Genomic DNA, 23805 nt, shown 5'->3' on the forward strand with positions numbered 1-23805 from the left:
ACTTTACTACCCTGAGAGAAATAGCGTTAAGGGGGAGAGAGGGGCGGGTGGAGGGGTGTTTCAGACTGTCATCCTATCGAGTGGGGGGGGCAAGTTGGGGTGTTTTGATCGAAATCCAGCAGACGGGAGAGACTTAGAGAGAGAGAAAATATTTCCACCCACCTTACAGTGAGACACACTCATAAACAGAGGCAACACAGAGAGGGACTCAGAACTGCTGGAGGAGCACAGAGAGAGCATAAGGTGGGAAAGCTTGACTTGAACACTTGAGTAACTTCACTGAGAGAAACATTCATTCGAATGCACACACCTTCCCATAGAGACACTGACAAAGTGCCTTCCAGGGAGAAAAGTCTTGCACAGGCACACACAGTGAGTGTCTTCCCAGACGAAGTCTCATTAAGAAACCATCACACACTCAGTGACTAGCCTACACTCGTCTGAGAGCGGGAACATTTATCTCAGAGAGAGGAGCAGAGAGAGGATTCATACATAGGTAAACACACGCTCACAACAGAACCTGTGCCTATCCTGAGCGGGGATACTGTGCCCCAGAGAGAAGAGAGGAGCCTCAGGGTGGAAGGAGACGGAGAGTGGATGGATGCCTTTTGTGAACTTAGTGGCCTGGATCCTCTATGGGTGAGTGCATGATGATTGACCTCACCGGTTCTGAAGCAGTGTAGATCCAACAGTTGCTTGAGCAATGACTAGCAGTCAACGGTATGATATACACTGTATGTATATATACATTGCATTATTATTTTGAATGTCCTAATACATACAATGTGTAATCATATTAAGTGCACTATAGAAATGAATAAAGTAGTTTGGTCTTATTAGTGTCTCTTTAGGTCATCTTTACATTTTGTTTTAGATGTTGTGTTTATCAGTATGTGAATGCAGAATTCCAACCTCCAGGCTTATTAATCATCATGTAACTGACGAGTCATATAACCTTTTTCAATACCCAAATTACTCCAAAAAGCTTTTTTCTACCGATTACTGTTAGACTGCAGGTTGTGTTGGGCTGTATTTGGTACTGTATGTCGGGTCATTATTGTGCCACAGGACATTCTAGGCTATTGGCCGAGTACCATGTAACTATAGCATTGTCTCTGTAGCATGCTTGACGGACCTCGTGCCAAGTTACCAGGCTTACTGGTGGCTGATGTTATTGTCCTGACAGAGTTCAGCTCACCACTGATCCAACACACATGTGCTGACATGTCTACACCTATAGGGTGAAAAGTAAGTTCAGGCAGTTAGTACCCGTTTGGACACATTCAAGTTTGGACACACATAATTGTCCAAACGTTTGACAGGTACTGTACATTAGTTGACTGACGGTTTCCCTCGTATTTCTACGGAAAACAAGGGAGGCTCACTGGAGCACTGTCCACATTGACCTTTCCGAATTACAATAAAAGCCCAGATAACGACAAGTGCGCGCTTAGGGCATAAAGGCTGTAGAACAATATTTGCCAAGAACGAGAGTGTAGGAGGTTCCATTGTCCGTGCAGCCACCACGCCACTTAGAACGAGGCGACGTATCCCTAACGCTAAGTAGAGCGTTGTCATGGGTGCGGAAACAGCTAAAATAATGTGATTTGAGGTGCAAGTGAGCGATGCTACTGTAGGCACTGTAGGTTATGGAAGGACATTAAGGAACACTAGGTTTAGAGATGCACGTGAATCAGTCCGTATGATGACAGATGCAGGTAATCCCTGAACGCGTTGCACAGGAGCAAAGCGCCACATTCTGTACCTTGATTCGAGAAAGGGCATGGATCCAGCTAGAAAATCCATTAGTCAACTCTCTATTTCTCCCATGTGTTTCTCTTTCACCTAGCCCACACTCTACCTGCCATTCTCAGTTGCCCACTCTTCCTCACACGCCCGCTATCATACACCTGTCAGATTTATTCCAGCACAACCATTAAGAATGTAACAGTGCACTTTATTTCCAATGACTGGGAACTGGCATTGATCCAGGTAAAATTAAAAATATATATTTTCTTAGTCTCTCGCTGCTGTTTTTGTTCTCTCGTTATGCAACATTTCTTTCAGTCCCCTCTTTCTCTCTCTCTTACACCTGCTTTTTTCCATCTGGCACTTATTCAGTTAGATGTGGACCGTATTCCAATTTTACCCAATTATTTCATTGAAGTCTTCTAACTTGCCAATATCATTATCAGCACTAAGATGTCACTGATCTGACACTAATATAGAACAGTTTTCAACCAAGCAGCATCTATAACAAAGTTTCTAAAATGGAACAAGACGTTCAGAACAAAAGACAAAATGTTGCAAATGGGGGAGCTCTAGAACATCTAGATAAAAAAATAAACACATGACCCGTACAACACAAAGATGTATGTCTCCGGGCTGGGGGCTTTTGTTTCTTTACAAAGAAAATTCTAATCTTAAAACCCAGTCATGTGTAATAAGTCAATTATTTAATCCCCAAATATTTATTACCCGGATTTTGAATAAAGGGATTTCCACTTTGTACAACCAGTTAAGAGTGGCGTTATTTAAGTGAACACCTGCAAGCTGGAAAAAGTGTATTCAACCCTTTGAACTTGTTTTGAAAACCTTTGTTTAAATCAAAACTACTCTGCAATTTGAGAGACAGAACAAATGCAGTGATGAACCGGCCTGTCAAGACAATTACAACATTGTTCTCTAACTGTCACTGTTTTCGGTAATTTAAGTAAAACTATCCATACAGCAACCTAAAACTATTTCATTTGGGAGCATATTGTCGGACAACGTTAGGTCCAGCCAAGTTCTACACCACACCCACATTTGTTCATTTTCCCCCAATGAGGGGGATATACAATTTCTTAATTGCGAAAAAAATCTAATTGTTCTGATTGGGCCCAGAAACTAAGTCAAAAGCCTGAGGTACCTTTGAATTCAAAACTCTTTGAGTCAGAGTTGGTCCAACCACAGAGTACTTTCATTTATTTTGTATCCATTATTTTGACATCACCACCAACAACTTCAATGATTGTATCCTCAGACTGACATAGCGTTAAAGAAGCCAAACTTTTGTTATGATAACACAAACTAATTTTGAAACAGATTCAGATGTTTACTGAGTGAGGCACATAACAGTCCATTCTGGTTTTCTGAAATGTTTTTTCAGTTCACATCACTATGTCTAATATGTATAAATAGATACCACATCTGCATCCAAACCAATGTCTGGAAGAAGCTTCTGCAAACCTTTTATAAAAACGCTGAATGAGGTGACCATTAAAGAGCTTTGGAGTTTGTTTGACAACTAACATTTCTTATACAAAAGCGGTAAAGCATCTTTTCGAAGGCCTAAATTGCCCACAAGAGCCTAGCAGAAGCTGTGAAATAGACTCCCACTCATTGAGTAAATAGCTATCTGTCACTTTCCTTCACCTCAGAAGAACACCTTTTACATTTTAGGCCACAGAGCAAATATACAGTATCTTCATGTACAGTACAGCATAGGTGCAAGAATAACTGTCTGTATGTGAAATCTATAAACTAAACTTATTAAATCTAAATGAAGTAAACATTGGCTACAGTGTACACTAAGCCATTTATAATGGTATACATGCAGCATTACTATAACACAAGTGTTTATTTATACCTCCCAAAACCCAGACAAGCAAAACGGTACGTTGTTCGAGGTTTGGACATTGAATAAATGCCCAACCTGGCCCCCAACGACACCACTGTCCAGCCTCACCTGCCACTGTGGTTCAGAGTTAAGGGGCTCAGACTGAGGGCGGCTGGGTTTGTGTTGTGTAATGAGCCGACAGACTGTTATGACTTGTGGTCACTCTTCCTTATCCCCTTTGGGAGTAGTTAAAGCCTCTGCATTATCCTGCTGGTACGAGATGCTGTGATAAGTGTGAGGTTTGTGGTGTTTGTGTATGTGTCAGCGCGCATGTGTGTGTGAATCTGCAGCTTTGCCACATTCCGAATTCAACCGGCCCTCGTGGTTATACCCACTTCCTCTTGCAACTTTGCATGCCCGTCTAGCTCCTTCAAATTGCAGACTGCAGCCAGACGCCCAGCCCCTCGTTAGAGGGCTTATGGGTGATAAACAGGTGGAGGTGATAGGAGAGACCAGTCTAGGGGTATTTTGGGTGATTTCACAGTCAGACTTCCTTCCTTTTTCGGCCCACCACCATCGGTGGTTGCGGGCTGGCGTGATGCAATCTTGAGATTGGGATTTGGCAACTTGTGCCGGCTCACAGTCAACACCAGCACAATGCATGCCTAGATCGTTGTAGTCTTAATGGGTTAGTATCATCATTATGTACTGTAACACTGCAATAATCGCTGACTTCTCCCTCCCAAAAGGAAAGTTTTCACATGATGAACTCGGGGGGTAAAAAAATAAAGAAATCCAGAACTGACTCAGCTCTTTGAAGAAGAAAAAAACACAAGAAAAAATTTAAATAAAAAACTCTAGCTTCTACCTTCCAACCAGCACAGCAGATTCTGTTGACCTGGCTGTGGTTTCACTCTCCATTGCTTAGATAAACAGAATGTGAGAGGCTTGCCAGGGTCCAATACCTCTGGTTTTGTCTCTCTCACTAGGCTAATAGCCCCGACAGGATTAACAGTTATACTGATAAATTGTCAAAATTGACATGCATCTTGACACAGTACAGCAGGCAATAGGTTAAGATGTACTTATTTGAACACAACCAACGCAGAGACTGAATGAAACAATATGGACCTATATAAATAATTTACTTCTACTCAGTGCAGAAACCCGATGAGGGGAATGATATGGACGCCTACTCCTTCAACCAATCCCGCTCCGATTCTGCACGTATATAACGGACCTCTCCACGTTTTTGTTTCCTAGGACTGGAACCGTACATGGTACACTGACAAGCCGGACCTGACGGAGTGCTTCCAGAACACGGTTCTGGTGTGGTTCCCCTGCGTCTATCTCTGGCTGTTGGCGCCCTTCTATGCTCTACACCTTTACTGCCACGACCATGGACGCATCAGTGTCTCCAGTCTCTGCACCGCCAAGATGGTAAGACAACCAGCCTACCGGTCTGAGTTTAAAAGTAGAGCACAGCCATCCATTACGTGCAAGTGAAGGGTACAAAAAGTTATGAAAAGCATCAGAGATCCAAACACGGTTTAATGTTTGGACCGCAGTTTTATTGAGTGCGATGTTTTGACCCACAGGTCTTCTAGAGGCTAAGCCAAGACTTTTCCGGTAACTAACCAATGAGGATGTGCGCCTTTAGACCAGCCTTAAACAAAACTGCCAAGAGTAGAAATGGCAAGGCCATTAACATTATACAAGACCAGGCGAGTGTTTGAGTGCAGTGACCATATCTACCATTAAATGATACAAAAGTGTAAAGTACTGTGTAAAAACAAAGTGACATATGGTAACAGTTTATACAGGGCCAGCCGAGGACAATTTCATGCCTCAGAGAGCAGGAGTGGGGCAAATCACCAGAGAAAGCCTTGAAGATTTAGGGAGTATTCAAAAAACCAAGGCTTATACAGGACAAGAAGGATGGCTTGCATTGAACTCCAAAGGGGGTACATTCAGATGTTTGTTCAGTTTTCACTTTTCACTGTTATCATGTGTTTATATTACAGTATGTAAACAACAACGCTTGTATTATATTTTGGGGGATTTTGAATATCAACTAATTTCTATGTTGTTTCCAGATGATCTTCCGGTGCTAATCATGACGCACATAAAAGGCTTTCTTAAAGCAGGACACACTGGTTTGATTAAACTGGACTAACTCTCCAGCTTCCCGCAATGTGTCTATCCATGTCTAGGTGCTGGGGTTCCTTCTGGCCTCGTTTGGATTTGTAGAGTTCTTCTACATCCTCCTGGAGAGGAGTCAGGAGATCCAAAACCACATGGTCTTCCTGCTCAGCCCCATCATACGCAGCTTGACCGTGGTAAGAGTCTCTCAGATGTATTAATCTTGCCTATTCTCTCTGTCTCAATTTCTTATAGTCTCCCCAATTGATTTCCCAATGGCAGTGACCCAGATCTGGTCTGTGAGGATGACGCAGTACACAGAGCTGTCACAGCTAAAGCGACGCACTCCGTGACCTCTGACAATAAACACTGCCTCAGACTGCGTAACAACTTCTACCGCTGACTCATGATTACAGAGACACGCTGTCTGCACTCTAATCTCAGATCAGGCTGTCAAAACTCTCATTCATTTGCAGCACCAAGATCAAGCAGAGAGGAGACTGGGTGGAAAGCAGTGCAGTGCACTATGGGTGGTACAGCTAGATAGAATAACTCTCTGTTTAGGCTACAACTGCCGGGTGGCGGGAGGGGTACGATTTACGGCAGAGGCAGAGGAGCGAGGGGCTACGGAGGCTGGGGAAGGAAAGGGCGGAACGGTGGATGTAGGGCAGTGTGCCTGTTGCAGCCGAACCACAGACCCATGGCAAACTACCCGCAACCCAGCTCTCCCCACCCACAACTCCTCTCTCGACAAGAGGTCGAACAGCCAAACATGAACCCCGTGAAAACAGACGCTCCAAATCAGACAGCCGGGCCCACTTGCGGTCACCTCAGACTCTTAGGTCAATATCGGTGTCAGACTGTTTGGGTGAAAAAACACTGAGAGCGTCTCTTGTACCAGGTGTACAAGATGTCCATTTTAGAAAGGGGCACCTATTTTGAGAATATTATCAAATTAGGGACTGGGATCTAAAATTCAAGACTTTGCCATGGTTAACCAGCCATGAGATTCATATTACAGTTGTTTGGTTGTTATATAAATAAAAAGCCAAGGCCAATCATTTTTTAATGTTTGCCACCACCCCCTGGTTTCCCATGCCCGATATGTGAGGCGCGCCATCGGGTGTAATCAGCAACACCATGACGCAGAGGCCTTTTTCTGCCCCAATGCTCCAGACTTCCAGTATAATTACTAGTTAGAGAACGGAGTTATTTTTCAGTAATGGACCTAGTTCCACCCACTGACTTCCATTCAAGGCAATGGGTTCCTCTTTGACGGGAATGGCCAACGCTCGCCTGCAACGTGACTAGTTAGGCAATGTGCCTAACTAGTCACATGTTTATTGAAAGAATTGACACATCAGCTAACCACAAAGCATAGATCACAATGACCACAGTTTCTATCTAGCCCGGTCCAAGATCTGGATGTTCTGTCTTAAAACAAATGGAAATTATTGCACCTCCTAACATTCCGGGACGTTCTAACAATTAATATGCGTTTGCAGAGTAGTTTGCTATGGTATTGTCGATCTACAGTAGCAAGGGTTTAAATATCAGGCTAAAAGCTGTTTCATTGCCTACAATGTGTCCAGTCAGGCAATCTGAGTAAAAAACAAAAAATGAGCTCAACTACCATCGTGGTTATCTCTATGACTATCAAGTGGTTGTTTATCTATCAAACCTTATATAGCGCCTTAAAAACCTGACAGATGAGTGGTTTTGATGGCTCATCCATCCCAATCCAGACATAACCAGTTTGGTATGTATTATGTAACTTCAGAACCACACTCCTTCTGGTGATGAGCTGGCGAGGCAAAATTATGTCTCAACTTGACCAAACTTTAGACCATGCAGATAATTACAGCCAAAGCTGTAATTCACCAGATAGACAGTGATGCCCCCAAAACACAGAATCCATCCTCTTTTATCTCCTTATTTAACAAAGCAAGTCAGTTAAGTGAAAGTGTAATGTTCCCATAGACAAAGCAAGTCCAAAAAAATTCTAATATTTACAATGATAACCCGTTTACAGATAAAAATAGGAGAGTTCAAAGACGTTTTTGTTGGATGAGACAAAATAAAGCTGTGCTATAAAGCAGAGGCACTGCGAGACGGGGGAAGGACTAAGGGAGGGATGGTGGGAATAGTATTATAGATTTTTAGTTTTATTGGAGAAAGTCAGCAGGAAACCAGCTGCATCTGTGGTCAGGGAAATCCCAATCCAACCCTGTTCACCAAAACCAACAATAGCTTAATCCAATCCTTATGAATGTTTTCAGTTTAGGCAGCTGAGAGCCTCAGAAAGACTAAGGTGAACGAGATACGGAGGATTTATTTAGGGATCAAATTTCCTCTTTCAGTTTTGAAGTAGTTTAGTTTCAAACGAAAACTTGCTTTTGAATTTGTCAGATGGATAGGGGCTACTTTCAAACCATGCTGTCAATTAATACTTTCTCCTTTTCCTCTCTCCTCAGGTCCTGGCCATTTGCATTATCCAGTTGGAGAGAATACGGGGCTGCCGTTCCTCCGTTTTCCTCTTCCTGTTCTGGGTCCTGGCGGTGGTGTGTTCACTTGTTCCCATGAGGTCCAAGATCTTGCTGGTTATGTATGAGGTACGTTGGTAAAAGATGACTTTCACTGTCCCTTGTCATGGGGCACAAAGATACTCATTCTCTGCATTACTGTCCTTATTTCAGATTTAATGAGCGGCCGAAATGATTCTCAATCACTATTACCATGTAATGTTGATGAATCAAGACAACAGTCAAAATAGCCATGACTCATTATGCCAACACAAAGCTGTAATTTAAAATGTGGGAAACAACTTACTCGAGTGAATATGCTTAGCCTGCTCCATGACCGTTATGGCTACTTTTGTTTGCACTCAGTGACCCCCACATATGTTTGTCTGAAGGAATGTCTAGGGTCGTCTACCAGTCTATAGATGGCACAGGCTGCGATGGAGATGTTGCTGTTTCCATCTGATTATTTGTGTTGTCTGGTATTAGTCCACCTATAGTCCATACTTAAAGACTCAGATAGCATGACTTAGTATAGACACTGCAGTGTCTGCATTCCTTTATAGTATGCATCCACAAAAACCAAGGTATCCACCGGCAAGTTCTGGTGTCTGGCCACCCCAAGGACAGAATAGATAGCCTAGATTGCCTTTCTCTTTTCCGGTCTGTCTACTCACTCCAGACACTGCAATCATTGTCCTCATATTGGCCGATGTTGCTATATTTTCTACTTTTATCACCTCCAGTGTAGCAATTACCACGTGGGTTAAGGCAAGCAGTAATGATGGTTCTGAGGAAAACCCAATGGTGATGGTGAGACAAGGACCCAACATGGCAACCTAGAGGCACATATGCACCACTTTTATGGGCCATTACACACTGACTGGGACCAACAGGACAATACTGGATTATAAATACTTTGGCAGACACTATCAAAAGCAATTTATGGTTGTGATTGCATATATTTTCATCCCTTTTGGCATATTCCCCTTCAGTGGGAATAGAACCAACAACCCTGGTGTTACTACTGTCATGCTCTTACCAAGTGAGTTACACAGGACCTGGTAAACTCCACACATGTCACATATAATCACATGCTTATTTTCTGAAACGTAAGGAATGTGTCAGTCCTATCGTAGGCTGAAGACAAGTTACACAGAGGATGTGTAGTTCCTGTAACTTATCCTCAACATTTCTTGCTGTAACCCATGAAAGCCCTTTCAGAACAAAATAAAATGTTGAGAAAGCTGACCATGTGCAGAAAAAACTTTTTTTTCTCCTGCATAACAACACTGAGGAACTGGGGGTAGAGTTCATGCTCGGTTTGGCAAACCCAGTTCCTTTTGGCTCTTTGGTCAGTCCAACAGGCCTATATTTACAGGTCTATATTACCGTGCACCCAGGGCCTCATACCATCCTGACCCTGTTGTCACTGTGACAAACTACAAATCTAGTTTGGCCCCTATCATGCACAACATCACTCCAGAGAAAACTGCTGTTTACTATGGCTCTACATTTGACACATATCCTGTTGCTATGCTTCACTGCACACAAAAGGAAACGGGTAAACATTTGGTCTACTCTACACATCGGTCCCATAAACAAGCCAGCTGGTCTCCTATATGTTAAGAATACCACATGAACGCCACATTTCACATACGTTGTAGAGGTTTGTGGTTAATACTGCTGTTTTGGCTGTCTTCCATTCAGGGTGATGGGCGGGCGGAAAGGTTGTTGATTTGCGTCTGGCTCACTCATAATATCTTTATTTACAGATATGGGTCTTAGTGTGACTGCAGGGAGCTTTTTACTATAGCTTCATTTATATAAAGCAACATATCAAATACTGTCTTTTCGCCAAAACAATAAGCTTGTTGCAGTTTGTCTGTCTGGCATATAACCATATCCTGTCATATATAATGTGAATGATGTTACTTTTTATTTGTTTTATTCATTCCGCCCACATTGGGGGCGGAATGTATGACAGACTTTTCAGGGATTTGGATCTAGTGTCTTCCAGGCCCAATCCTTCTAATCACTGGCCGGTACTATCTATGAAAATGTTGGCTCTAACCTAATGCAATATCCACTGTTTTGTGTTTCAACAGGATATCTCTAACGATCTCGTAAGATACATGGCATTTTTCTCCTACTTCTCACTCCAATTGGCCCAACTATTCCTGTGTTGTTTTGCTGATCAGCCACCAGAGGGAAAAACTGTTGTGGTCAAGGTAGGCATTGAGAACGTGGGCTGTACTTGACATCCGTCAAAATGCACTCTTCCTCCAAAACACTGTTAGAATGCCTGGGCTAGGACATGCACTGAGAATAGAAGCCATCTTGTGGTTTTCGACTGTCAACAACACACTCACTCACTTTCCGTTTTGGAGTAAGCTCAAGTGATTCACTTCCTCTCTGCCCAGTTTCCTATGAGGACAGTGTGAATGAATCTGTGTGTGCAGTCTACTCCGTCAGTTCCACATAACCCACTCACACACAGACAGGCTTTGAACACTGCTTCACTACTACGCCACATCTTAGCGTTTTTCAGAATTAAACTCTCCCACAATCAGTCCAATTCAAAACAACCCCATTCAACACCCAAACACCCCCAACCAAAAGAACAGCCCTAAGACACCTTCAGTGTCATTTAAAATGAAGTAAATATAGTCCATGACAAAACATTGTCAGAGAAAGGCAAGAAAAGAAAACAGTCCTAAAAAGCCCCAAACATCACTGAGCATATGTCCTGGTCTCCCAGCGGTGGTGAGGTTCAGAGGCCTGGAAGCCACAGCCTGCTTCAGCAGGCACACCCATGGAAGAGCCCCACCCTAAAGTGTCCTCTGTTCTCCCCACGTCTTAGTCAGTGTTACTCAGTGACTCAGTCTGTCACAACAAGAGAGCTGCAGAGGAAGAGAGACCTCCGGTACGGAGGCGGTAGAAGCTGTGGCCAAAGTTCGCACAAATCGCTAGCTTGTGTGTGTTCCACATGGTGCCACAGTGACGACACATTTCCAGCCGGCACGGACCTTAAGCTCTCCTCCACACCATAGCTCTAACATTAAGCATTTAAACTCCTCTGTCCGGTTTCCAGCTATTTACACATGCAGTTTCCAGTTTCCACTAACAACCACCACACTGCATGCCATCATGTGCTTCGAAATCAAAACCTAAAATAGCCATTGGAGGAAGCCACAGGGAAAGCCTTTCTAAGGATATGTTAAACATGGTGGTCAATGTGAGTGACACCTGCCCCCATAATCTGTTTCAGAACGCATGTCCAGTTCAGGATGCGTCTTTCCTGTCGAAGATCCTCTTCTGGTGGTTTACTGGGTAAGATGCTTCCATGATCATGTTGAGTTGCTAGGCGTACAATCATGTGTAGTGAATCTTGTGATGTTTGATTTTGTTTGTTTGTAACTTGTGACCTATATGACCTATGTCCCTCAGACTGGTGGTTAAAGGATATCGTACCCCTCTGGAAGCTAAAGACTTGTGGAACTTGAGGGAGGAGGACAGATCGAACAAGATTATCTCGGATTTGGAAGAAGAGTGGACAACGGAATGTGCTAAGCTCCAACAGTAAGAGCATTACAACATTTACACTCACACCATACTAATTCCTTAACTTCAAGAGGCTCAGGAATCAATCAGCTCTTCATGAATAACTCTTTATGATGCTGTGGTCATACTTCAGAAGAGTTTGTGTCTTGAATAAATTAAGTTTCTTTAGAGGAGCTTAGTTGCGTCGTTTACTGTAATCGAAATCCAAGCCGCCTCACTAAAGGACACTTTCTTCCAAGAATAGGTCAAAACAACTCCCCTAAGGCCAGCATACCGTAACGTCGAGACACTAGTCCTGTGTCAGTTCCAAGGCCTGTTAACACACTTTAAAGATCCCATTGTTATATTCCATAACCTTGTGTTGAGTGTTGCCTGCATTCCCATTTTTGAATCAGAGATGTGTAAAACGTTGAACAACGACTGTTACTTTCTTCACCACTTGTTCTGTGCTACATTAAAACAAGAAACCGGCCAGGGCAGTGCTCGTGCACCATTTAATGCCATCCCTAAGGCAGATGTCTTCTTTTGTCTGTTACTTTAGGCAGGAGAAGGCTATGGCGGCAGACGTGGCACTGGGCACCAGACTTCCCGATCAGGCCCAGATCCTTAGGAAGCTACAGAAGGAGCAGAGCTCTGGCTTCTGTCTGCTGAGGACCCTGGCGCGCAACTTCGGACCTTACTTCTTAACCGGAACGTTGTGTATAATCTTCCATGACATCTTCATGTTCGCCATCCCTCAGGTGCTCAGGTAAGATGTGTGAAGCATCTCACAGGTATAGCGTCCGAGTGAGCTTTAAAAAAGAATCTGTGGCATCGGTTTGTAAACACAGCAATCAACTGGGCAACACTCGAACTGGGCAACCCAACAATTCCTAACTCGATCAGTCACACAGCTTCCATGTCTATTTTGAATGCCCTTTACATTATATTCGTACCAAAACAGAGATACTTGGCAGCCTTTATAACTGAGGCATGGTTGACCCCATTTCCAACAACCTAAGTCCAGACAGGAATCTTGTTGTTGTTGCACAACCAAAGCTAGTAAGTGTTAATTACGGTCAAAGGAAAGCAGTCAAGGACCACAGATTTCTGTCCCAACATGGAGAACCAAGGACATTAGCTAAGCATAAGGGAGGGAAAGAAAGAATGAAGGGTAGGAGAGAGAAGACTCTAAATGGCAGAAATGCTGAGGTTGCGCTGGTGGACCACAATAAGAGTGCCGCTAGCCAAGTGTTGAGGCCTGCCCAGCCATAAGAAGAGCTGTGTTGTGTAACTACAGACTGCTTTGTTTCGATGAGCTGGCCATGCAGCCACAGTAATGATCACAGTAAACATTGGGCTGTATGGCAACGCAGCGAAAGGCAGGATAGGAAGCGTGACAGATGGGATACATGAAGTTGTATGTTGTCAAAATATCTTTGTCCACTCAAATCACCCTATCCACTCTCCTCATCCAGTCTTCTCCTAGGTTTCATGAAGGAAGAAGAAGCCCCATTGTGGAAGGGCTACTTCTATGCCACCTTGATGTTCCTGTTGTCCTGCCTCCAGTCCCTGCTCAACCACCAGTACATGTACACCTGCTTCACTGTGGGCATGAGAGTGAAGACAGCCGTGATGGGCTTGGTCTACAGAAAGGTACACTGTGTTGCCAACCACTAGGCAGTGGGAGACAGACTCTTAATGGCAAGCTTGAAATACGAACCTAAATAAACTATAACTCAATAAATAATGAAGATAATTTTAATATATATAAATATAGTGTTTTCGAGCTGAGTCAAAAGAAAGGTTTGTGGACTTAAAGAAAATATGACACCAAGTAGGACATAAAACTGGTTGTTTATCTTTTTTATCTCTAGTCATTGGTGATAAACAGTGCATCCCGGAGAACATGCACAGTGGGGGAAATTGTGAACCTGGTGTCAGCTGACACCCAGAAGCTTATGGACTTTGTGGTTTACTTCAACGCAGTGTGGCTGGCTCCAATTGAGATTGCCCTTTGTCTCTTCTTCCTCTGGCAGGTATGAAAGGCACAGTAACTTGTTTTAATTAACACTCATTGATCGGACATTTGTTTTGTTTTGGTATCCAATAAATATTGTTGGTAAAATGATGCCATTATGTTTTGTTCAGCACCTTGGTCCGTCTGCTCTTGCTGGAATTGCCACTGTCATCCTCATCTTTCCACTGAATGGATTCATTGCCAAGAAAAGGAGCAAACTGCAGGTACAGGCCAGTTCTGTGATTAGACTCTAGTGCACTCAGACCACACTCTGGTCATAGTCTTGGCAGACTACTTTGACCTCAGTCTGACATCAGAAGGTCATCACCTGGACTGTTAGGTCAGGGAGGCCACATCAGGAGGGTTTTTGACGGGTTTGTGGGTTGGGTGCATGAACTCTGTTGTCCTTTAGATGTTCCCACCATGTAACGCTCATGAAAAACAACCACAGAAAAAAAAAAATACATCTTCAAAAGGCTATATTTTTTATTTCTGTTTGGGGAAAAACAACAGACAGTTTGGCTTTAATCCCTGATTTAATCAAACTTACACCAGGCCGACCGCTTTCCTGGCACCTATGTTGTTTCCTTCTCATAAAGAAGTGAGCGGTGTTCAGTAACATAGTAAACATATAATTAAATTACACCACTACATACTTGTCAACATTAGCCATTACTTAACTAGTATTTGCAGCTGTCACTGGCCAATCCATCTCAGTGAGTAACAGCAACATGTATGCCAGCACATCCTTGTTTCTATGGAGGTTTCAATGGGGCTGTGCTTTTGCGGTGTCACTGTCGTCTTTCTTCTTTTCCAAAGGTTCAGTATTAAACCACATACTTAATGTCTAAAATGCTTGCCCCCCAGGAGGTACAGATGAAGTATATGGATGGGCGGATCAAGCTGATGAATGAGATCCTGAATGGGATCAAGATCCTGAAGTTCTATGCCTGGGAGAAGGCCTTTCTGGAGCAGGTCCTGGGTTACAGGGAGAAGGAGCTGAAGGCCCTGAAGAAGTCCCAGATCCTCTACTCCATCTCCATCGCTTCCTTCAACTCATCCACTTTCCTGGTTTGTGCAATACAGTAAAATAGTTGTGGTAAATGTTCTTTGGATGATAGCTAGCTATGTATAATCCATGGCTTTTGACCGTAGAACTGTGCTATTGCTGAAGTATGTGTGTGACAGTTACAAAAATGGTATCTATGTCTCTATGTCCCTGAGTTAACCAATTGTGTTTACCTTTTTGCTTAGATTGCTTTCGCCATGTTTGGTGTCTACGTGTTGACTGATGACAAGAATGTCCTTGACGCCCAGAAGGTCTTTGTCTCCATGGCGCTGATCAACATTCTAAAGACGCCACTGAGCCAGCTACCCTTTGCAATGAGTACAACCATGCAGGTGAAATAAAATCTCTGATATTCAAGAGACCATGCAGGTGAAATTAAATCTCTGATATTCAAGAGCTGTTAAATAAAAAAAAATTATCTTTGAATTTCAGGCAATTGTCTCACTTAAGCGCCTTGGAAAATACCTGTGTTCTGAGGAGCTGAAAGAAGACAATGTAACCAAGACCCCTTTGAATGCTGGTAAGAACTCTTACACTTATTGGTGCAGTGGATCTTGACAAACTATTAGAGCAAAGGGCATTGTATAAGCCTATAGCCATTCAGCAAAACAAAAACAACCAGTAACTCTTACCCACTGAAACCAAAACTCTGGGCTGCCTCTGCGTTGTGTGATTCCAATAAAAACAAGCCCCAAAAAAGTTGTTTACATCCATGGAATTTCACAATTCCGCAGTCTTCATATTGGTAATGTAGCATTTTTACTTCCTGGGAGACGGAGTAATGATAGGATGTTCCCATCCAGTGGTCTGAGACAGTCAGACGTATGATTCTGGAGAAATAAAAGCAGTTTTCTTCGCCTGTAATCTGTCAACACTTCCTTAAGACAGCTCGTAAGAGGAACACACTGCACTTAAAGGATTAAGCTAATTAGACCTCTTGTAATTATGACTCTGCAATTTGACATGTCACTTGAGAGTGAAATTTTATTTTTAATGTTGAGTTGGCTGTTGCTGCACAGGTACATAAAGTATATGGCTCCTAATACCAGAGTTCTTTCAATTGTTCTTTTGTCCTCCTCTCTCCACTACCTGTCTCAAACCTCACATGTTGCCTGTTGTTCTCAGACGGGGAGGGTGTGCTGATAGACAACGGAACTTTCAGTTGGACCAAAGAAGGGCCTCCGTGTCTAAGAAGGTGAAACACACTATGACATTTCAACGGTCCCACTTAAAAACATCTCAAAAGTAGGGTTATTTGATCACACCATTTGACCCCTGTGTTGTTGACAGGATCAATGTCCGTGTACCTAAGGGGTCCCTAGTGGCCGTGGTGGGTCATGTGGGCAGCGGGAAGTCCTCCTTACTGTCCGCCATGCTTGGAGAGACAGAGAAAAGGAGCGGCAATGTATCCGTTAAGGTACTGGATGTCTCTCAAGTAATGTCACAAGGAATCAGAGGATTTCCACAGGCCAATCGGTCCGGGATTGGCCTGTGGAAAGTCAAGATTCAGTCGTTTTTTTTCGATCCTTATACCGTGGCTTTATTTATTGTTCTTGCCCACAGGGCTCAGTGGCGTATGTACCCCAGCAGGCCTGGATTCAGAATGCCACGGTCCAGGAAAACGTTGTGTTTGGCCGCGAGAAGCAGAAGACTTGGTACCAGCGGGTGTTGGAGGCTTGCGCCCTGCTCCCCGACCTGAATATTCTCCCAGCTGGAGATTCCACTGAGATTGGGGAGAAGGTATGACACTGAGAACCCACTAAATGCCTTCTGGAATTTCACCTCCTTTTAACATCAGAATAAAATGGAAATTAGAATGTTTTGCGATCCGGAATCATCCTGTCCTTCTGAACATTCTCCTGGCAGGGTCTGAACCTCTCCGGGGGGCAGAAGCAGAGGGTGAGCCTGGCTAGAGCCGTGTACAGGAAGGCTGATATCTACCTGCTGGATGACCCCCTCTCTGCTGTGGACGCTCACGTGGGTCAGCATATATTTGACAAAGTGATCGGCCCCAAGGGAGTGCTTCGAGATAAGGTAATCCCACACAAAAGGAAACCCCTACACTATCTAATATACTCTAATATCTATTCGAAGCTTACAGTGAGGTATAACTGACTGCTCATTCTTGAATTGGCTTGATGATGAGTTCAATGATCCTTCCTACCAGCCATTTTGACCAATCTTCTTTCTTGTGGTTTCTGAAGACACGTGTCCTGGTAACCCATGGGATGAGCTTTCTGCCTCAGGCGGACCTCATCCTGGTGCTGGTCGAAGGGGAAATTACAGAGAGCGGTTCCTACCAGGAGCTGCTGAGCCGCCACGGAGCCTTCGCTGACTTCATCCACACTTTTGCCAGCAACGACCGCAAAGAGAGCATCACAGAGGCCGCCACGCAAAGAGGTGGGAGGAGGACCTCATTGGGATGAAATTCGGGGAAGAGTTAATGTGCCCACTGTTGAAAATAACATTAGCTGCTAACCAAACAGCTACTCAGTGGGTTGTGAAAGGTGTTTATGGTATGATGTAATAACCAGCTAAATACAAGATGTGTGATCCTGCTGTAGGTGCCAGGAGAGCCAGCTCACGGCTGAGTGTGACTGACTTCATGCCGTTCTCAAGAGACCTTTCCCAGGAGCAGCTCATTGGGTAAGTAACATGTATGCATGTAAATATGAACAGCGTCTATCTGATCTCTTAGTTCCCTGATAACGTTGGAGTCGTATCTCAACATTCATACATATGCCTAACTGAAGTTGATCCTTACCTTGATCCCCAGGGGTGACACCAACAGTACTAACCTGCAGGGTATGGAGCCGATGTCTGACATTGACGAGGAGCAAATTCCTGAGGACCTGGGAAAGCTTACTGAGGTTGACAAGGCTCGCACTGGGAGGGTGAGTTTTGAACAAGAGCTGGAAAACAACTACACTATAACCCATTTGAGCCCTCCAGCGCGCTGTTCATTAATAAACATGCCATCTTTCTTACCTTTCACATACTGCAAGGGTTCACAAACTATGGTACCAGTGGTACGGGGTGCTCCGTTTTAATGGATATATATTCAGTGAAAATAGGTGGTACATGTACGTGTGTAAAACGTTTGACATACTGTATTAGCAGGGGTTTGTCCATTTCTACCAACTGACTGGGGGATGTTTTCACCACAGGTGAGGCTGGAGATGTACATGGAGTACTTCAAGACCATCGGCATGGCCTTCATCATCCCCATTGTGTTCCTGTACGCCTTCCAGCAAGGGGCGTCTCTGGCCTACAATTACTGGCTGAGCTTGTGGGCCGACGAGCCCATTGTCAACGGCACTCAGATTGACACAGACATGAAGCTGGCCGTCTACGGGGCTCTGGGCTTTGCACAAGGTCTGTGTTGAACGCACCTTACTGAGAGGAACACACCAATGTACTAATGCTGTGTGTTGTTGTCCCACCTAACTATCTTAAGACTGAACACTGTAAGTCACCCTGGATAAAAGCATCTGCTGAATTACTCAAATGCAAATGTCTTCCAGGAATCGCCATTTTTGGCACCACGGTGGCCATTTCAGTCGGAGGCATTATTGCGTCCCGTCACCTCCACATGGACCTGTTGAAGAACGTTCTCCACTCTCCCATGTCCTTCTTTGAGACCACTCCCAGCGGCAACCTGCTCAACCGTTTTGCTAAAGAGATTGACGCTATAGACTGCATGATCCCTGATGGCCTCAAAATGATGCTGGGCTACCTCTTTAAGCTGATGGAGGTTTGCATCATTGTAATGCTGGCTACACCATTTGCAATGGTTGTCCTCCTGCCCCTCGCCATTCTCTACGCCTTTGTTCAGGTATGTTTCCAACCAAGTGAGACACGATAATTTGGGATTTGAACTGGTTCCTATTGCAGGCATATATGTGATACATCTATAACTCTTTGAAGAAAATGGATTTTAGTAGAACCTACTTGTGATCTAACGCTTTGAAGAACAATGTTTGGTTCCATTAGAATGTTTTTTACTTTGTATAGAACCCTTTTCACTGAGGATTCTACATGGAACCCGTAAGAGTTCTACTTGTTAACAACAATGATTATTCCAGGAGTCATAAAGGGTTCTCCAATGGTATCTGCTGAAGAAACCTCCTGGAAATATGTTTGTCCTAAAAGTGTAGGAATACTGGAAATGCAAAAACGTATCCACCTACCATTCATTAATAAACCCATGTTTTGCTTTTCCACTGTTGATTACAGAGTTTCTACGTGGCCACATCGTGTCAGCTGCGGAGGTTGGAGTCCGTGAGCCGCTCACCCATTTACACCCATTTTAACGAGACAGTGCAGGGAGCCAGCGTCATACGGGCTTTTGGGGAACAGCACAGGTTCATTGTTCAAGCGAACAAGAGGGTCGACTTCAACCAGACCTCCTACTTCCCCCGCTTTGTGGCCACCAGGTGAGGCAAATTCAGCCTGCAGTAAACCCTCTGGCAATAAAAACTATTATGTTTATGTAGTTTATGTAGTACATGTTGTAATCAAAACACCTCAGTAAAGACTTTCTTGGCAACTAATCCCACCGTGATCTTCTGATATCCGCAGGTGGTTGGCAGTTAACCTCGAGTTTGTCGGTAACGGCGTGGTTTTAGCCGCAGCTATTCTCTCTGTGATGGGGAAGGACACCCTGAGCCCGGGAATTGTTGGTTTGGCTGTGTCACATTCCCTCCAGGTAAGATACGGCACACCAATCCATAGTCATAACAAATAAATTGCTTTTTAGCCACAAAGAACAGTCATACTTTATAATGTATGTCCCCTCTGGCTATAATAATAGAAAAGCTATTATATGCAATCCTTTTAATTGAATATTTGAGGTTAACCAAAAGAGAGAAAAAAGATTAGGCTACTACCTGCGCATTGCACAGTCAATAAAGATTGTTAACTCAAGCAAGAGAGCCTTGTTTTAATTTGAACCTCACAATCATCTTTTGCAGGTTACTGGGATTTTGAGCTGGATTGTTCGATCGTGGACGGATGTAGAGAACAATATAGTGTCGGTTGAAAGGGTGAAGGAGTACTTTGACACTCCCAAAGAGGTGAACATAGAAACACCCATTCATTCTTTGTTTCTGTCAACTAATATGTCAGTGAAAAATCCCTGTTGGATGTATTGTATAACATGACTCAATGGAAATAACTCCTCGACAGTTAACAGATATTGTTTCTTAAATGTTATTCATGCTCAATCATTTATTGTGGTTACTTCAAATGTTACAAAAGTAACCTGGGATTCACGCTGTTGATAAGACCGTCTGGAAATTCTAGATTTATATATATCTATCTATATCAATATCTCACCAGGCTGCATGGAAGGTGGAAGGCAGCTCTCTGCCTCTGGCCTGGCCCCAGACTGGCACCATAGAGTTCCAGGATTATGGACTGCAGTACCGCAAAGGCTTGGACTGGGCATTGAGGGGCATCACCCTGAAGATCCAAGAGAGAGAAAAGGTCAATACATACACATTTTCAACGTTTTAGAGTTTATGGCATTACATTTTCATCCAAAATCTGAGCTTTCATGTGTCACCTATGGGTAAGAAACTTTACATTAAATGTATTAAATGAAATTCTTGGAGAAATTTATTTTTATGGATGTTACAAGACATGGACACGCTTTTTGAGTAGACTTATTGTCAAAGACATATTGTCAAAAGTCTGTATGATTAAGGTCAAAACATTCATAGACATTTAAATAAAAATGTAGCTAAACACAAAAATTGTCATTTAAATTAATACTTTAATATATAGAGATTATAATTGACCATTACACCCTTCTTTTGTGGATGTTATGGTCTGAAATAGACATAGTATGGCTGCTTATTTCATCAAAATATCAGAACACGTTTCTTTTTCTTTTTGAATATCTTCAGAAGCTAAGCAGAAGGCATATTCCTTTAGATTGCATAATTACAGTGAGCACAAATAGTACACACTGTCTGGCACCACACCCTAACATTTCTCAACCTTATTTAGTTATCAAAATTAACATTTACAGGTTGAATGTAGACACAAATATACACCCTTGTTGGTTTCCTTTGATTTAAAATGCCATTCAGTAAATTTATACATCTGAATAAACACAAAAGGTGTGCAATCTTCTGAAGCTGAGATAGGATAGAATCCCGACCTCACACATTCAACTTTTAAAACAATCCCATTCATTCTTAGGTTGGCATTGTGGGCAGAACCGGAGCTGGAAAATCTTCTCTGGCCCTTGGCATCTTCAGGATCCTTGAGGCAGCTAAAGGGGAGATCTACATCGATGGGGTCAACATTGCAGAGATCGGCCTCCACGACTTGAGATCTCGCATCACCATCATTCCACAGGTATTTTCCAGTGATACCAACTGATAATATATAATTGACAAAGTTGATTTCTAACAGCTGATCAATACTACTATAACTAGGCATTGCCTATGTTCTGCTTTTGATGGAAGCGTATACACAGGTATATGCTTGTTAATGGCCAATGTATAGGCTACTGACAGTTCTTTGTCTCTTTCTCAACCAGGACCCAGTGCTTTTCTCTGGCTCCCTGCGTATGAATCTTGACCCCTTCGACGCGTATACTGACGAGGAAATATGGACTTCGCTAGAGCTCGCCCACCTCAAGAACTTTGTGTCTAACTTGCCTGACAAACTGAACTACGAGTGCTCGGAAGGAGGAGAGAACCTCAGGTACAGACAAGCACTTGTGTTTTTAACCCATGACAATTCTCAAAGCCATAACCAGATCTTCCGTTCCGCTAGCTAGGTAGTACAGGTATGAATGTCTGGCTGAGACCAATAACCGCATGACGTCTCTTCCTCTATTTTCTAGACTGTGAATAGTCTAAAAGTAGAGCACTAGTCCAGTCTATATATAATGGTCACATTTGAGAACGAACACATCCTCTAATTTGTCTCTTTCTTCTCAAGTCTGGGTCAGCGCCAGTTGGTTTGCTTGGCCCGAGCTCTTCTCCGGAAGACCAAAATCCTAGTTCTAGATGAGGCCACAGCAGCCGTGGACCTGGAGACAGACACCCTTATCCAGTCAACCATCCGACAGCAGTTTGAGGACTGCACGGTGCTGACCATCGCCCATCGTCTGAACACCATTATGGATTACACCAGGTAGGCCCAATATCTACACTTTTTGTATATCAACTCCTTTACCACACCCAGTAGCCCCTGAATGGCAGTCAGACCACTGTATTTAACAACATCTTATTTTCAATCTGACAATTCTTTCTCTTCCTTCCACAGGGTGATAGTGATGGACAAAGGCCACATCTCAGAGATGGACTCCCCAGCCAACCTCATCTCATCCAGGGGACAGTTTTACTGCATGTGCAGGGAGGCTGGGTTGGTCTAAAAATTGCCTAGGTCAGAAAGACTCTGATTCTGATGTCCTGGCCCCCATCTACTGGCCCTGGCACCTCTGAACCAGCCTAGATTTGTCCATTCCAAGCTCAACCATGGCAGCTGAAACTCTTTTCAAGAGCACTGCTTTTAGACACCAAATAAAGACATCAGGACGTGAAGCTGAAGTAGTGAACAGATCAATTGCCTGATCATTGTAAAGACCTGTAACTAAAGAACATTAAAATGGGTGCTTAACTGGGAAAAGAGACATCCCCAGCCCTTATCAGTAATTTAAGAAGCACTTTTTGGACTCAAATGGTTTGTTACTAGTCTTGACAGGGTGACACAAAAGTTGTAAATATTGCTAAATCCAAGAACTTTGGTTCAGTCTCTGAATATGAACCAAATTATTTTTGTAGATCTTCTACATTTATGTTTTTTTTATGAAGAACACTTAGATACATTTGTTGATGTTGAACTGAAATCTCAGGCAGCCAAATCTATTTTATTCATAAAATTCATCAGACAGAAAAATATATATTCTTTGACCCACTGATCTCAAAGAACTGCTGCTGAAAAACCGCATGCAGAAAACACAAAGTTCCACAATCAATCAAAAATTGCACCCTATTCCAAAAAAGATTGGTGCATTTTCTTACGTTCGGCACTATATTGGGAAATAGGGACTTTTCAGATTCACAAACAGACTCATCAGTCTGATTCCTACCCATCCATTTCAGTGTTTTATGAGAATGGTACAAAGAAGAAAACACAGCAGCAAGCCAATGTGCTTGGCTAGCCAAGTGTCCAACTATTCTGCGGCGTTTGTTAATTTTAGTCTAAGAAAACACTAAACGGTCAATAGAATTTCAATGGTCGGTTATGTAGGCCTAAAAATCTTGGGGTCAAACTGTTAAATTGGTGACAGGAAAACCAACATGAATGAAGAGAATGCCTTTTCAAAACAATGGCACAATTTATGTAAAAGAAAAATGAGAATGTGTTTCTTCCTGCACGCACTGGCGCTTGCACACACTCTGATTCTCATAGCTATGGGTGTGACACACACAAACATGTTAATGTATGTACACCTAACTCTCCAAGCTGTGGGTGAAATCTTGAGGTACTATTCATTGTCAGTGTTATTGTAGATATTCCTTTGGATCTGACTGGAACTTGTCTTTAATACCTTTATCTTATTTAAGAGATCCATACTGTGGATTTTTCCAGGTTAAGGTCAAATGATTTTCATATTTTGTCTTACTGGTTTAGACAATATGCTAAGAAAAAGCAGTAAAATATGTATATGATATTATGAAAATGTAAGTTGATTGTAAAAGATTGTATTATATTTATACATTTTATATTCAATCTGATACTTTTTGGATTGATAAAGTTTACTGTATGCAATGTCTGTACAAAAATGTATGCTGGAAATAATAAAACTGTTTTCAAAATAATATTTTTGGGAGTCTCGACACGAATCTTCATCAAGTATGCATTAATAACCGACTACAGAGGTAGTTGG

The 23805-nt window shown here is 43.0% G+C and overlaps 1 protein-coding gene across 1 annotated transcript; it reads left to right on the plus strand.

Moving 5' to 3' along the window:
* The first annotated feature begins 232 nt into the window (after positions 1-232).
* Positions 233-23644, plus strand: abcc6a (ATP-binding cassette, sub-family C (CFTR/MRP), member 6a). Its single transcript, XM_020049464.2, has 31 exons — positions 233-639; positions 4865-5041; positions 5815-5940; positions 8218-8355; positions 10371-10493; positions 11534-11595; positions 11713-11844; positions 12368-12574; positions 13284-13461; positions 13683-13844; positions 13957-14049; positions 14693-14896; positions 15080-15226; positions 15327-15414; positions 16020-16089; positions 16185-16311; positions 16458-16634; positions 16761-16928; positions 17099-17294; positions 17459-17540; positions 17671-17788; positions 18062-18269; positions 18419-18729; positions 19131-19330; positions 19476-19602; positions 19868-19969; positions 20235-20381; positions 21102-21260; positions 21445-21611; positions 21852-22046; positions 22179-23644. The coding sequence occupies exons 1-31, from the start codon at positions 598-600 to the stop codon at positions 22285-22287; spliced, it is 4542 nt and encodes a 1513-aa protein (XP_019905023.2). The 5' UTR covers positions 233-597; the 3' UTR covers positions 22288-23644.
* Positions 23645-23805: the final 161 nt, after the last annotated feature.

This window comes from Esox lucius, chromosome 9, assembly GCF_011004845.1.
Source record: "Esox lucius isolate fEsoLuc1 chromosome 9, fEsoLuc1.pri, whole genome shotgun sequence".
In the NCBI taxonomy this organism is placed as follows: Eukaryota; Metazoa; Chordata; class Actinopteri; order Esociformes; family Esocidae; genus Esox; species Esox lucius.